Source organism: Gobio gobio, assembly GCF_949357685.1.
Source record: "Gobio gobio genome assembly, chromosome: 4".
NCBI lineage: Eukaryota > Metazoa > Chordata > Actinopteri > Cypriniformes > Gobionidae > Gobio > Gobio gobio.
In genome coordinates this window covers 43,553,485-43,569,561 of record NC_137100.1, presented here as the reverse complement: position 1 = coordinate 43,569,561, position 16,077 = coordinate 43,553,485, and the positions used below count along the sequence as shown (strand labels likewise).

The 16,077-nt window shown below is 38.5% G+C and overlaps 1 protein-coding gene across 1 annotated transcript in view; it reads right to left on the bottom strand.

Annotated features, from left to right (window-relative positions):
• The window catches only part of cacna1ba (calcium channel, voltage-dependent, N type, alpha 1B subunit, a), a gene marked incomplete at both ends in the record, with an annotated part of 146,297 nt that overhangs the window by 127,739 nt on the left and 2,481 nt on the right, over window positions 1-16,077 (bottom strand). The window contains one exon of the mRNA XM_079816016.1: window positions 15,209-15,348. Within this exon, the coding sequence (XP_079672142.1) occupies window positions 15,209-15,348 (140 nt within the window). The remainder of the gene's footprint in view (window positions 1-15,208; window positions 15,349-16,077) is intronic.

Genomic DNA, 16,077 nt, shown 5'->3' with positions numbered 1-16,077 from the left:
ATGGATGGATGGATGGATGGATGGATGGATGGATGGATGGATGGATGGATGGATGGATGGAAATTGTAGGATCATGGATGGATGGATGGATGGATGGATGGATGGATGGATGGATGGATGGATGGATGGATGGATGGATGGATGGATGGATGGATGGATGGATGGATGGATGGGAATTTTAAGTTCATGCATGGATGGATGGATGACAATTTCTATCTATCCATCTATCTATGATCTTACAATTTCTGTCTGTCTGTCTGTCTGTCTCTCTGTCTGTCTCTCTGTCTGTCTCTCTGTCTCTATCTCTATCTCTATCTCTATCTCTATCTCTATCTCTATCTTCCATCCATAATCTTTTCCATCCATACATCCATCATACATCTATGATCTTGCCATTTCTATCTATCTATCTATCTATCTATCTATCTATCTATCTATCTATCTATCTATCTATCTATCTATCTATCTATCTATCTATCTATCTATCTATCTATCTATCTATCTATCTATCTATCTATCTATCTATCTATCTATCTATCTATCTATCTATCTATCTATCTATCTATCTATCTATCTATCTATCTATGCAAGATGGACGGACGGACGGACGGACGGACGGACGGATAGATAGATAGATAGATAGATAGATAGATAGATAGATAGATAGATAGATAGATAGTGTACTGGTGTACCAGGAAATTAAATATTAAGAACTTATGAGAGCAAATAGGTCACAGTGGCCACATCAAAATGAAGAATCAATCAAAGAGCTCAGTGCTCTAGTAGCTTAGTAGGCCATATAAATATTAGATATGGTGAGTGCAAAAATAATTCAGAAAAACTCTCTAAATAGTGTCCTTTTCTTCACGAACACATCAAAACCCGGAGGGAAAACTCATTTAACCAAGAGGCCACAGTCAGATTATTCTAAAAAAATACAAAAATGGAAAATAAAAATCACTGAATTCTAACAAGCGAACTAATAGGCAATCATTTCTGAGCTCTGCGCAATGCGAGTGCATTCAAGCTCTTTAGACAATAACCACAGATCAATGCTTTATGTGGAGATAATGCGAGGAGTGCCAGGCACAACGCATTGTGTGTCTCTTGTTATGGATAACAGCTTTTCTCTGTGAGCACCGCTCCGCTCAACACATCTCTAATCATGACTTCAGGTCATCTTATCATGTGTGGAGTGATTGAGCATTTAACACTTATTTATGGTCACTGGAAGATCTATTGAGAAGCCACATAATTTGTCGCCTTTGGAGGTCTTTGATCAGTAATTTTGAAATGCAGGTCCCTTCAGCAGTGTATCAAAACTTACATGATTATTCTGTGGTGATAACAATAGAAAAAAAGTCTTTAAGCATCAGAACAAAAACAAGAAAATAACTACAGTATTCAAACATTAAAATACAAATTCAGACCAAGATAGAAGGATATAAAATGCAGCAACCCCATTTTCTTTACTATACCAATTCTATACATAGTATACTATGCATATCTGTATGTTGTGGAAAAGTGGGAGTGTAGAGGGGGGAAGAGGGGAGACAACCAATAAAACACAAACCTCACTCATTATACAGACACATGAATATTAATATGACCACAGAGAAAGAAAAAAACATATCTGAGGGCACCTTGATGTATTTTAAAAACCTTACCTTATATTACAACAAAACTTCCAAAACAAGGAAGAAATGCGTAAGAATATTTAAACGGTCTAATAATATTTTAAATACATTTAAGAGCACTACAGTCTCTGAACAAATGACACACGTCAGTTTAACAGAAAGAATGAAGACTACTTTTTGCCCTTTCTTCTTTGAATTTCGGTCTACACTATTGTCTTCTGTGTATAAGAATAATTCATTGTGTCATCACATTCATGATTAGACGTACGGCTGTATCAGTGTCCTTGTTTGCACATACACCGATCAGGCATTATGGCCGGTGAAGTGAATAACATCACGGCACTTGTTAGTGGGTGGGATATATTAGGCAGCAAGTGAACATTTTGTCCTCAAAGTTGGTTTGTTAGAAGCAGGAACAATGGACAAGCATAAGGATTTGTGTGATGGCTAGCCGACCGGGTCAGAGCATCTCCAAAACTGCAGCTCTTGTAGGGGGGTTCCCGGTCTAACAGTGGTCAGTATCTATCAAAAGCAGGAACAGTGGTGATCTGGCGACAGGGTCATGGGCGGCCAAGGCTCATTGATGCACGTGGGGAGCGAAGGCCGCGTGGTCCGATCAAACAGACGAGCTACTGTAGCTCAAATTGCTCAAGAAGTTAATGCTGGTTCTGATAGAAAGGTGTCAGAATACACAGTACATCACAGTTTGTTGCATATATGGGGCTGCATAGCCACAGACCAGTCAGGGTGCCCATGCTGACCCCTGTCCACAGCCGAAAAGCGCCAACAGTGGGCACGTGAGCATCAGAACTGGACCACGGAGCAATGGAAGAAGGTGGCCTGGTCTGTTAAATCACATTTTATTTTACATCACGTGGATGGCCGGGTACGTGTGCGCATACATGGTGCTGGTCCAAGTTTAGAGCACTAGAGTATATGAAATATGTCCATAAAAACTTGAAACGCGCTCACTCCGGTCTGTATCTGATCTATATGATCCACGTGGTGAGCGTTGCTAAACTCATCGTGCCGTTCTGCGCAGAAACCGCTCTCATGCGCGTTTAATGCAATCTCATGTGTAATACAGTGGTTGGGTTCAAAGATTTGTTTTCTGTGATGTGCAGCCTATACATATCTGTTCACATCTCAAAAAAAAATGTGTTCACAATCGCCAAATCTCCCAACTCTTTCTGACAACCAGAGAAATGGATGCCCAGGGAAAACATGCTAGTAACAAAATAAGGTAATCGATGCAGACTGCACACGCTGTCAGTGTTCTTATATTCAGTGACTAATGAGTGTCTCTCTACACACATCCAGCTAATAGCATTAAAGCATCAACGCTTCCTCTCGTCAACTCAACTTCCTGCTAACAGCCACTGTCTGAGCATGCGAATGCGTGGAGTGATACAAGCGAAAGAAGAAACAGAGACTTTTGGGAAGTGGATGATAAGAGGGAAAGTGAATGAATCAGGGCAGACGAAACAAAGAGGGGTCTGTTGGGAAAAGGAAAAGTATTCCAGGAGGCAAAAGAGAGGAGAGAAGTAAGCAAGGGGACCCCAGAGAAAAGGAGAGAACCTGAGGGCATTATGGGACGCTATCAGGGGACAAACATCAGCCCTTGTCACCAACCCAATTAAGTGCTAGGATTCACACTACAATCTATTTTTATTTGTCTGTTTGCTTAGCGATCTGCTTAAAATACCCAGTGCAATGACACTGACATCTGGCTACCTGACGTGCATGGCATGCTGAATAATGCATCCGCAGGGATCACGCCGTCAGCCTCTTCCGTCTTCAACATTTACACAGCTTGATGTGTGTGTATAGATGTGTTTAGTGAACAGAGGCGCTGTGGTTTGTGGTGAAAGGTGACACGCTGTCACTGCAGAGGGACTCCACCCAGCAGGGTTTCCTCACACACCTGTCCGAATGTCACAGCATTTCATAATAAAACTCTGCCTGACCCCAGGAGCTGTCGCTTCATCCCCACGGGTCTCCAGGGATGAGCGAATAAGCCTCATAGTTCATGATATGTACAGGAAGTGTAACTGTGACTTTCATGCACATTTGAGGTTATCAGAGACTATCAGGAAGTCACTAGCTGGGTTTCCCTCAAAATACACTACCGTTCAAAAGTACATTACATTAAATCCTTCAAACGTAATAAAGACGTTCACAATGTTATAAAAGTTTTCTATTTCACATAAATGCTGTTCTTTTGAACTTTCTATTCATAAATTCTGAAAACAATATAATAGTTTCCATACAAAAATATTAAGCAGCACAACTGTTTAACGTTGTTGATAATAATAAGAAATGTTTATTGAGCAGAAAATCAGTATATTAGACTGATTTCGGAAAGGATCATGTGACACTGAAGACTGGAGTAATGATGCTGAAAATTTTGCTTTGCCATCACAGGAATAAAAATATATTAGCATAGAAAACATTTAATTTAAAATTATAATAATATTACTGTTTTTACTGTTTTTTTGAGCACATAAATGCAGCCTTGGTAAGAATAAGAAACTTTTTTCAAAAAACAACCCCAAACTTTTAAATTGTAGTGTATTTATATATAAATGTTGCATTAAAATGCAAAAGACATTTCCTGAATATACTTATAGATGTGCATCCAAAAAAAAAAGTCATGTGACTGAATAATGAGACTACAACTTCCGTTTGACCATTTTGCATCAATTTCCCCAGATCCTTCGATTTTGTTCTCCTGAACACATGGGATGGAATCGCAGATTTATTCTGAATAGATTTAGTGAAATATTCCAATTTTCCACATAAATTAAATATGCAGCTCAGAACAGAAACAATTTTAGCTCTAACTTCAACTTGTCACAATGTGTATTGTTAGCACATGATGTAACTGAAATGGCCTACGTCTCATTTCAGGGGAAATGTTTTATTGGATACGGAGCAGGTAATAAATCGAAACTTCTAATAAAAGCCAATTTCATGATGGCTATCTGTGCTTGTAAGAGGGATTCTAATGACTTTTTCACAGCCAGGCTGTCCAACCTAAAACTGAAGAGAATATGATTCATAGCTCTTTGCTAATTTTTATATCAGTGTATTTGTTTGTTTCGCAATAAAGAAGAGCTGAGTCACAAAGGTCATCCGACTCTAATGGCTCTATCCAAAGCAAACAGCAGTCCTGTTTTGACATCCCTGTGTGTAAACAGACAATCCCTCTATTAGAGACCCATGTGACTCGGGAGAGAATGTGATGAAATAGACTTCAAATTATAGCCTGTTCAAAGAGGCTGAAGAGGCCCGACCCGAACGGACAGGCTCTGAAATATTGTTTGCGTTTCTTTATGAGACCGAGGCACATTCAAATATTTGACTGGGCCGCTGTTCACTGTTTAGGATTAAATGACAGCTGATATCTCCAACTGCTCCCCCAAACCACCAGATTTCAGAGCCCTATCAGAATAAATACAGAAGTAGAATAGAGTCTGGAGGTTCATTTTACATGCTTGCACACATACTGTTACACAAGAGCAAACAGACACAGTGAGGTGAGCCGAGGACAACTGACTACAGAAATAATTATTCCCTGGCTGTATGTCTCAGGTCACAGTGTTATATAAAGAGGTCAACCTACCATGATAAAACATCACCACGGAAGTATTGCTGGAAATAAAATAAAAAGTCTTATCACAGCTGTCTGTGTGATTTTAAAGGCCAAGGACTTGCCTTAAAATAATTTATGGGTCTTCATCATTAACACTAAATATTCTCCACCTGCAACAACAGCTCAAGAGTTCAGGACAATAACAATCTTAACGATCCATGAAATCACTTCTTTTTCGGGTTAATGCATTTCCTTTTATGAAAAAGGGAAGTTTTATCTGCTAAAAGTCCGTTTTGTCAACTTTTAGAAGGACGCTAACTTCAAAGCTAACAGATAAGGAGGCATGAAAGTCCAATTTTGATTTCATGGAGTCTTTTTAAAATAATTACATAAAAAACAAAGCTGAATTTAAAAATCTTTATAGAAATATGAGGTGGTCATAGTTGTTAATGCGTGTGCTTCAGACACATTGAGCCTTGTGTCCTAAATAAATTCTCTCAACCTATAATTTCTTTAAAGTTGCTTTGTTTGTCAATACAAATAGGCAAAAGCTCAAAAAAAGAAAAATCAGACTGAACATACAATAAAAAATAAACATGAGCCCTCTAAACCAACAGACATCTTAACAAATGTAGCAAATTCCTGATATAATAGTGCTTATTTATAGAAGTATATTCAATCTTTACATTTATATTATGAGCATTTATAGGCTTCCCCCCAAACCAGTTCAGTTCAACTCCACCCCACAGCCAATTCTAAAGATTTCATTGGTCATTTCAATCAGTGCTGATTGCCTGCCCTACACAATGCTACAGCAAATGCTAACCCCTAACCCACCCTAACCTTAACCAATGAAATTGGCTGTAGAGTGGGATTTGTGCTGAACTGGTTTGGGATATAAAAGAAAATGTAAAACCACGCTCTAAAACACGATACAATGGTCATTGTTGACTGTAAAATCTGTAACTGTCACGATCACCAGCTGGAGAGACCTGGTTGTTCTCTAAAGAGGGCACTCCAGTCCACCCCGGACTATTGTCATTCCCTCATAGACTACATTTCCCATAACTCACTGCTCGGACTCATCATTCCTGATTACATCCACCTGTGTCTCATTAACCTTGTTAGCTCACCCTATAAAAGCCTGGTCAATTCTGTCACTCATTGCTAAGTCTTGTACGTGTGTTCACTGCATTTCTGAGCGCTTCATTGTTCATCTTTTCCCTGGTTTTGACCCTGTTAGCTGTTTACTGGATTAAAATTAATTTAATTCCTCAACCTGCCTGTCTCTGAGCAGTATATGACAGTAACAAAAGAGTGACTTATACTTATCCTTACCCTACAGACCAGCATAAATCCTGAAGAAAAACAATCACTTCTTTACGGAAAGTGCCTGAGTGGCAAATTCTGTAAGCGTAAACAAAAAGCCATGCTTTGCCATACAAGAGAAAACTGCATGTGCTCATGCGATTGAGAAGTTGGCTTTGAAAATAACAATGGGAAACCTGCTTGAGATGCTAGTAGCAGTGCAGATGCTATGGAGAGATCAAGCCAGAGAGATGAGAAAGAGCTCTGGTAATTGGTCGGTATTTAATCGAAACCCCGCCCTGCAAACCTAACACCCTGCTCTCACACAAAACACACTGACACTTGTGAGACTGAAGCACCCCACAGTGTCTCAGTGATGTGCCTCAACAGGAGGCAACAGAACGTCTATAAGCCTCTTCAACTGCTCTCAGGCGAAACCTCAAAGGTTTTTCACAGGCAAACCCCTCCAAACAAAATACTGTGTTGTGCACAGCTGCTGAATCACAGCGGGTAAAGACGTATTCATTGATATCTAATTTCACAAAGGACTGAGTGCACATGAACTGAAGCTGCTGTCTCTACTGGGGATATTTCACCTAAAAATGAAAATGATGTCATCAGTCTGTGGAAAATACAAGATGTTTCATGATTTTTTTTTATTGTCTATATACAATGCAAGTCAATGGGCTCCAATGTTGTGTTCATGTTCCTTAGAAGAAAGAAAGAAAGAAAGAAGAAAATCATATTCATTTTCATATGATTTGATTTTGAATATTTACTATATCAAATATTTTATATAATTACAGAATATAATATTGAATATAAGATGACCCCCCTTTTTCAAGATGTACCTTTTTGAAAAAGGCTTTTTGAGGCTTTTTTCAAATCGTGTCTTTTATGAAGAAAATTATTTTATTTGAAAATAATTTTCATATTGCATCTTTCATATTTAAATGTTTATATTGAAAATATGGTAAATACTGATAAAATATAGGCTATCACATTTTAAAAGAAACACTTTATGGCCAGGAAGAACCAAACAGGGGTTTTCACAGTGATGCCATAATGTATGGTATCGTCAATATTAAGGTCAGTGTTTATGTGGTTGTGTTTATATTACTCCTATGATCTCCTGTGACTGTTTTGTTCCTTACTCCTTCATCGTACGCTTCTCTCCAACCCGAGTCTGCCGCGATGCACGAGCCAGCGCCAGAGAAGTAGACTGAGCCAACCATCGCCCAGGAGGAGCCCGGGCCCCACAGAGACTCTGACCGGGTGTATGAGCCGGCAACACCATGCGTTGCTGTGGGACTGCTTGTGGAGTACGAGGGCATTTTTAAAAGCATGACACTATCCTCATCAACTAATGACATCAGCATGTTTAGGCCAGCACCAAGAGAGGATTGCAAACACCCTGAATGTCTAAAATACTGCATCTCCCTTCAAGCAAATTACTTCAGTCACCCACAGGAACACAGCCAGTATTGACAGGTAAAGGTCCTCTGTGGCAACCACAGAAATCCAATCTACTCCCAGAGAATCAAGAGCGAGGGAATCAGGATATTGCTTTAAGATGTGCAACTACTGCGAAATCTATTTCTTCAACAGGAAGTTGGAATAGACACAGTGTTACAAAATGCAGTAAAAGGTATCAATATATATACAAACATTTACCACATACAGTAACACAAGGGGAGTTAGAACTAGATTACAGAATGAAAAAAGAAGAAAGCCTAAGCTCTGGTAATACGAATATTAACATTTTTCGAGGTAATGACTCAATTACTCCCCAGACTGGAGCGATCAAACAGGACAAAGCAAAAGCGAAAGCTCTGGACAGATGGCGTTTAAAACTTCAGTTTGTTTCTTGACGTTGTGTTAGAAGCAGCAGGATATTCTATACCACCTACACAACCCTCAACAGATGGAGTAAAATAAAAAGTAAGCACATACATTTAATGAAAAGAAGGCATTAAACTACCAGCTGGTTTCTGACTTTCAAGCATTCATAGTCCATTCTTAAATCCAGCGTGGAAATAGGTTTTAATTTACTGCATTTTGGTTTGTCCTTTAATGCTACCTCATACTGTTCTTAATGTTTTCTTAAACAGCAGCCCATTGTATTAACATAATTTCACTTTTTTTTTTTTCAATATGGCTTTTTAAGGGCTAGTTGACAACAACAAATTGTGTTCACATTGTTCCAAAAAAATGTGGGTAAAGTCAATTATAACCAAGCCAATAACAGTATAATCAAAAATAATGTTGTATAAACATTTGCATTTGTCGCTAATGTTCACTTGGCGAGTGGCACCCCGGTAATTTGAGTTTGAGCATCTTTTCTAAATCATGTTCTCTCAGTTAGATCACTCAACCTCATCTTGTGATTTTAAAGAGTTATTAGTTCACCCAAAAGTGAAAATTCTGTCATCATTTACGCACCCTGATGTCATTCCAAACCCGTAAGACTTTAGTTCTTCTTTGGAGCCAAATTAAGAGAGATCAATGAAATTTTAGAGATTTCGGCCCCTCCATTGACAGCTACGCAACCAAATGTTGACGCTTCAAAAAGTTCATAAAGAGATTGTAAAACTAATCCATATGAATTCAGTGGTTTAGTCCAAATTTTCTTAAAGGGGGGTAACACACACAGTTTCAGCCAATCTCATGTTAATCTCGAGTACCTTGCATCCTTCATATCTCAAAAAAGTCTTGAGTTTTGTTATATTTTTAAAAGACAGATAAGCTGTAGCGACTCTTTCCGAAAACAGTCGAACTCGTGCGTGGAGGAGTGAAGTGGCGAAGCTAAAGAGACACACACATACACACACACCTATGAAAAACACACGCACACACAATATATTCGTGGCATTATCCCTACCTGGATAACTTTCTATTCACTATACGTTCGTGTTGTTTACATTGTATGCACTTACGCGCCGATTGCCAACAAAACACAGACATTTGATGCAATTTTGACTAGTGACCGGGAACAAACAAACACACTTGTTGAACTCTGCTGCTGCTCCGGAAAAACAAACTGCATCCAATCTTTCCTTAATGCTGGGTTATTTGGGAAGCTGAACAAGGTTATCTTTCCCTCACAACCAGAAACACACTTCTTACATTTCCATTTAATCATTTAGCACACGCTTTTATCCAAAGCAACTTACAAATGAGGAGAGCAATAGAAGCAATCAGACAAACAAGGGGCAACAACATGCAAGTGCTGTAACAATTCTCAATTCGTCTAGCACAGAACACACAGGGTTTTTTTGTTTTGTTTTTACAAATAAAAAGAAAACGAATAGAATAGTTAAGTGACTTTGAGCTCCCGTAACCCGAACGAAGCACGTTGATGGGCGTGCTCTCACTCTTGCACGCACTCTTCCTGGAGAAGTCCCCATACAAGCAACTCCGCCCTTCATGAAGTCATACAGGGCCATACCAAGCAACCTCCCTCAGTTTCTCTTGAAGCCAATACAGAAGTGACTTAAACTGCAATTCATCAACTGGTCGCTAGGGACAGGCTCCAGAAGGGAGCAGAATCTCATTGAGCCCCATGTTATAATCAAGGGGGTAATCCAGTAAAGTTGCTCTGTTTTTGAAGTCCATAAAAAAATGCACCTGTCCATCGAATAACGTGCTCCACGTGGCTCCGGGGTGTTAATAAAGGCCTTCTGAAGCTAATCGATGCGTTTGTGTAAGAAAAATATCCATATTTAAAACTTTATCAAGTAAAGTTCCAGCCGATCGCCTTCCATGGAAAAGTGTTAAATGTTGAAAGTGAAACTCAAGATTCGTACGTGACGTCATGACGAGCGGACATGGTCGCGTTAGTCTTTCGATCGGCAGAGGATCTTTCAACACTTTTTCCATAAATTGAACACGGAAGGCGGTCGGCCGAAACTTTACTTTATTAAGTTATAAATATGGATAGTTTTCTTACACAAACGCATCGATTCACTTCAGATGGTCTTTATTAACACCCCGGAGCCGCGTGGAGCACGTTATTTGACGGACAGATGCATTTTTTTATGGACTTCAAAAACAGAGCAACTATTACTGTTATAATAACGCTTGGATTAGCCTGGACTTTTGTAATATAACTCTGATTGTGTTCGTCTGAAAGAAGAATGTCATATACACCTAGGATGACTTAAGGGTGAGTAAATCATGGGCTAATTTTCATTTTTGGGTGAACTATCCCTTTAAAGTTCTGCAAAATTAAGGGTGTGGCCACTTTGAGTGACAGGTGGATAGTCATTTATCTGCTGTCTGTTAGTCATCGCGTCACCTCAGCTCCGCCCACGTCAATTAAATTAAATTCAATTAAATTCAATAAATATATTGCCATGTCAACAAGTTGATAGGAATTCGTCTTGGTACAACTCTCAGACGTAAATGACATAAAAGACAGACATCATAAGTACAAAAACAGACAATGTTCCCCAACAATACCGTCCCGCCTCTTTGCCCATTTTCTATTATCCAGGAGTGACGCGCGATGACGCGCTGCCAAGATGGCAACGGCCTGCTCGACCCTACTTTACACTCCAAAACTGCTCTTCAGAATCATATTGGTGATGTCACGGACCATATGGGCCACCTATGGGCCATACTTGAAAAAAAAAAAAAAACTTTCCAAAACTTGTTTGAATCCGGAAGGAGTGTATTTGGCACAGAAATACTGTCATATGTCCAACTAATTTTTTACATTTTGACCATGTTTAGCATGAGCATCCAACTTTAACAGTGTAAAGAAGTCAAAATGCATAAAATAGCATTAGACCCCTCACACCCGAGCTCTAGATATTCAAGAGTTATGGGAAACAAATTTACAAGAATATAAAAGGAGTGTCAGCTTTCTTGTAATGCATTATAGGCTGCATCTCATGCAATATATATCTCAGGCTAAATTTGTTTCAATAAGAATTCTCAGCTATCAAGCCTCTGTCATTACAGTCTAGCTTCATCCAAATGCAATACATTTCCTCTATATAATATCCAAAGCCCTCCTTAGGACCCATTTCTATGAGAGCCCAACACAAGGCTGTGAACATAATAGTCCTCCAGGGAACCCAAGCAGCTCATTAAGAGCGACTGATCTGATTCTGAACAGGGAACCCCAGCGGCCATTCGGTTCATCGCAGCATCAACATCAGCATGATCCCTGGCCATCACCACACCCCTCACCCACTAAAGCTGGTTGGAACAAGGAGAGAGCAAGAGAGGGAGAGAAAAAAAAGTGTGCTGCTCGAACACACAGCCATAAAGAAGAGTGGTGTAGCAAAGCCATTCCCTTACTGTTTGGTTCAATACAGTATTGATCAAGATGTGAACCCAGAGAGACATATATTATCTTATTAGCAAGTCCAAAGATCTTATTGGAGGGAGGGGAAAACTACTTATTTTATTATTATTATTATTATTATTAAAAAAATTTAATATATATATAGTAAACTGTACCGATAGAACGCTATTATTTTACAATACTGAGAGTAATAAAAAACAATGTAAGAATAACCAATGAAACTGCAATCACTAATTTGCAGTTGACATTAAACTGACACCAAGTCCTATCCAGAAGCTATGTGTTCCATGTTAATCCACAACAAACCCTACATTTTGTCAGTCGTCGAACAAGAAGACTAAGCATACACACTTTCTCTGAGCCTACTGACAACCAATACACCATTTTTAGGTAACAGGCCTTCATTGCATTGTTCAGAAGTATTCAAAAGCCTTCCCATGTGTGATTTATACTCTGATAATCGAACAGCTGTCTGGGGTTGAAACATGGATCAATAATTCTTGACCGAGACTGATCATACTACTGAACTGCTCAACTGCAGACTCTTTAGGATATGCTCTGATTGTGATTATTACCATATTATACCCCCATTTAATGAAGCAAATTCATTTCCTGCCAGACATGTGATCTGAGTGATGGACCATCCTGCACTAAAGGTGACAGAGAATGCCAAATAAACTGACTTTCACCAATAAAATATTACATATTTTATATTAATATACTTATAATATAAATATATATTGTGGATACTATAAGTTTTATATGTATGAAACAAAAAGCTAATTATTATTTATTTATATAATTCTAAGTATAAAACAAATATTTTATACACATACCTTTTACAAATATCAAATATATACTGTTTTCAAACAAACACATTTTAAGTGATATTAATGTCTAGTTTAAGAGAAGCACGATTATAATGTGACTTCTTTATGTCTGTTATAAATAAACTCCGCTGCCTGCTTCAGATGTCCAGAGGCAAATAGACAGCTCTATATCCTCCGGCTTTCTGCACAGCCTCTTCCGCTGCAGGAACAGAACTGCTTCCACTAAATCTGTTTATTGCAGTGAGGTGATGGGCTGACGTAAGCCTCTGTGGATGCGGGATGGACAAAATAAATCTCCCTGCCATTAGGCTGAGAAAGGCAGGACACTCCCTAGTGGTGCCAGTAACCATACAGGGTTAAAGATCAAGTTAAAGAGGCCATATTATGTTCATTTAAAAAGTCTTGATTTTGAGGTCTACTAGAATACGTTTTCATGCTTGAATGTTCAAAAACGTATTTTTCATATATTTTACATTGTTGAAGAGCACAGTGTGCTCTGATTTACCATAAATGTTTCAACACACTACTAACGCAACTCAACCAGGCCTTGCACCTTTTTTTGCATATGCATTGGGCAGGAATTATTTAAATGAGGAATAATGTGAGTGTACATTCCCAGAAGAAAACTCAAGACTACAATTGAGGTGTTTCAGGGAGTTCGGAAACAGTGCTTACTGATATAGAGAATAACTCCCTTTAAAGTGGACTTTGTGCTTTGTAACTTTGCAGACCTTTTTCATGTTCAACCAGCAATATTACACACTTGAAAATGTGTAAATGTGAAAAACCTTAATAGGTCCTCTTTAAACTAAATGAAAAAGAGAAATGTTGCCTTGGCAATTAGCTGAAATAAAATGATTTTTCAACATTTATTTCATTTCAGGTAACGGAAATGTTTTAGATCTAGTTTACTATAATAGCAGTACGAACTGATGATGATATTTATTGAATTTTAAAGGGGTGGTTGCATGCGATTTCACTTTTTTAACTTTAGTTAGTGTTTAATGTTGCTGCTTGAGCATAAACAGTATCTGCAAAGTTACAGCGCTGAAAGTTCAATGTAAACGGAGATATTGTCTTTTAAAGTTATGGCAGATTATTGCCTACAAAAACGGTCGGTTTGGACTACAACGAGCTTCTTTCCGGGTTGGTGACATCAAAAAACCCTTGCTATTAATATAAACACTGCCCCCGTGAACACGCAACAAAGTGGGCGAGAGAGAGAGCTGTTGCAGAACTACAAACTACATTTGGCCATCTAACCAATCTAAGACCATTGCGTTTTTCGGAGGGATGGGCTTCACAGAAGCAGGAAGCAAACGAAACGTTCAAAGGACAGTGGAGACAGCAGTGTGGAATAAAGGTAAAATATAAGAAAAATACGGCGTTTAAAAAAAAAAAGAAGTATCAAGACATGTTATACTGCGCCCCATAAACACAGCCAAGCCTAGAAAAAAAACACGGAACCACCCCTTTAAGGTAATCAGCTAACCTTGCTAGTTCTATTTATCATTGCCATTTTATTCGAATATTATTTAAATATCTATTAAAAAGCTTTCAGATATCAATTTGCATATGAGTGTACATAGTTCAGGCTCATCTTTGCTCACTTCTTCGAAGGCAAATTGAGTAAAACGTCTCTAATGGCTGACAATGGAAATGCCAAAAATTGTGACCCGTACTGAACTCGGTGGAAACAAGCCATTACGAAGCACATACAAAAGAGCTGCATCAGAAGCTATTCGACCTGTTGTACAGAATACGGAAGTTTGTTGTGCATAACACCCAAAAACATGCTACTAACCGATAAGTTAACTGATACCTAGTGAAAATAGCACTGTGCCATCCCTGTATAAGAAAATACCTTGTAAATGCAATGCAACTAAATAATTAATGCAATAATCACCATGTACGTTCAATAGTACCAGGAACAAATAAAGCTGGATCCTGATATTGACTGATGTTGCCTCTCACAAAACCATCTAACAATGCAAATCCATTTCAGAAACACTTCAAAAACAACCAAAACGAATAGAGCAACATCTCTAGGCAATTACGATACAGACAGTGGCAATCATCTACACTAGAGTATACTGCTATAAATAAGGATCAGTGTCCCCACTGTACGCCTTGCTGGAGATGAAGTAGCTCCCTCTCCACCTCGTTACACCTCCAAAGTACCAGCCTGATTGTAATATTGGAGCGCAAGCCAGACCCCCTTCATCCAGACCCCTGGTCTGACTGCAGGCAAGATTCAAAAAAATCATTTATCTATGTACAGGACCTCCGCTACCCTGCCTGTTCCAGGGTCAAGCAGACCAATTTGCTTCTCCACTCAATTCCACTGAGGTTTTTGTCAACGACAGCATTAAAACGACAAAACAATTGGCTATTTTCTTTTTCATGTCACAGACCATGGCCATATGCTTTATAATTTATATATAATGCTTTCCTTTGGTTTAAGGTTTCTCATTTAGATGAAAACTATTCAGTGAGTAACAATTCGAAGAATATTTGAACTTACCCCGTCAACACAACAACAAAATCCATAATATTCCACCCATTGTGGAGGTAGGAGCCTTTATGAAAAGCAAAGCCTAGAGCGATGATCTTGATCCCGGCCTCGAAGCAAAATATTCCGATGAAGTAGGGTTCAGTGTCATCCTGTCATGAGTGAGGAGAGACAAGAAGTTATTCATACAAAATAAGACACAAGATGCAAGTTTACAATGAAAACGAAGCATAAAGAGGAACATAAATCTCTCAGTGGCAAGCACGCTGAATATTTTACAACTTTCATTAAACTGTTGTTCTCCCATAGAACACTAAAGCAGCACAATACAGTAAAATAAAGCCAATTAAAGAAGAAGAATGGGAAGCCTTTTACTATAAAACAGTCATTTTTCAGTATATTGTCAGTGTAAATATTCAAAGCAAATACCTCCAATAGCAGAGTGGAGCTATTAGAATTGCAGTTCATAAGTGAAGCACATATTCAATACCCTGACTATATGGAAGTAAATAACCAAATGTTGAGACAAAAGCAAATCAAATGCAAGCAATAAACTTTTAAAATATTATAGCATTATGTACACGTTTATGAAATCTCAGAAGAAATATACGTAATACAGAATAACACAATATTCACTAAAAAGTATTAGCAGACAGTTCACTTATAAGCTTATTGCCATCTTTTATTATAGACACTGAGATGTCAATCAAATGTCAAGCACCAACAAAGATCTGTGGATCAATTTAGTAGGGCAGTTAAAGGATCCACTGTTGAATGACTGACAGCAACTCACAAAGGATTTAAGTGTCTGCTAAATGAATCACAAATGTGGGCTGCACAAAATGTAACAACTGCTACTTAAACCTTTGGTGAAACTATAA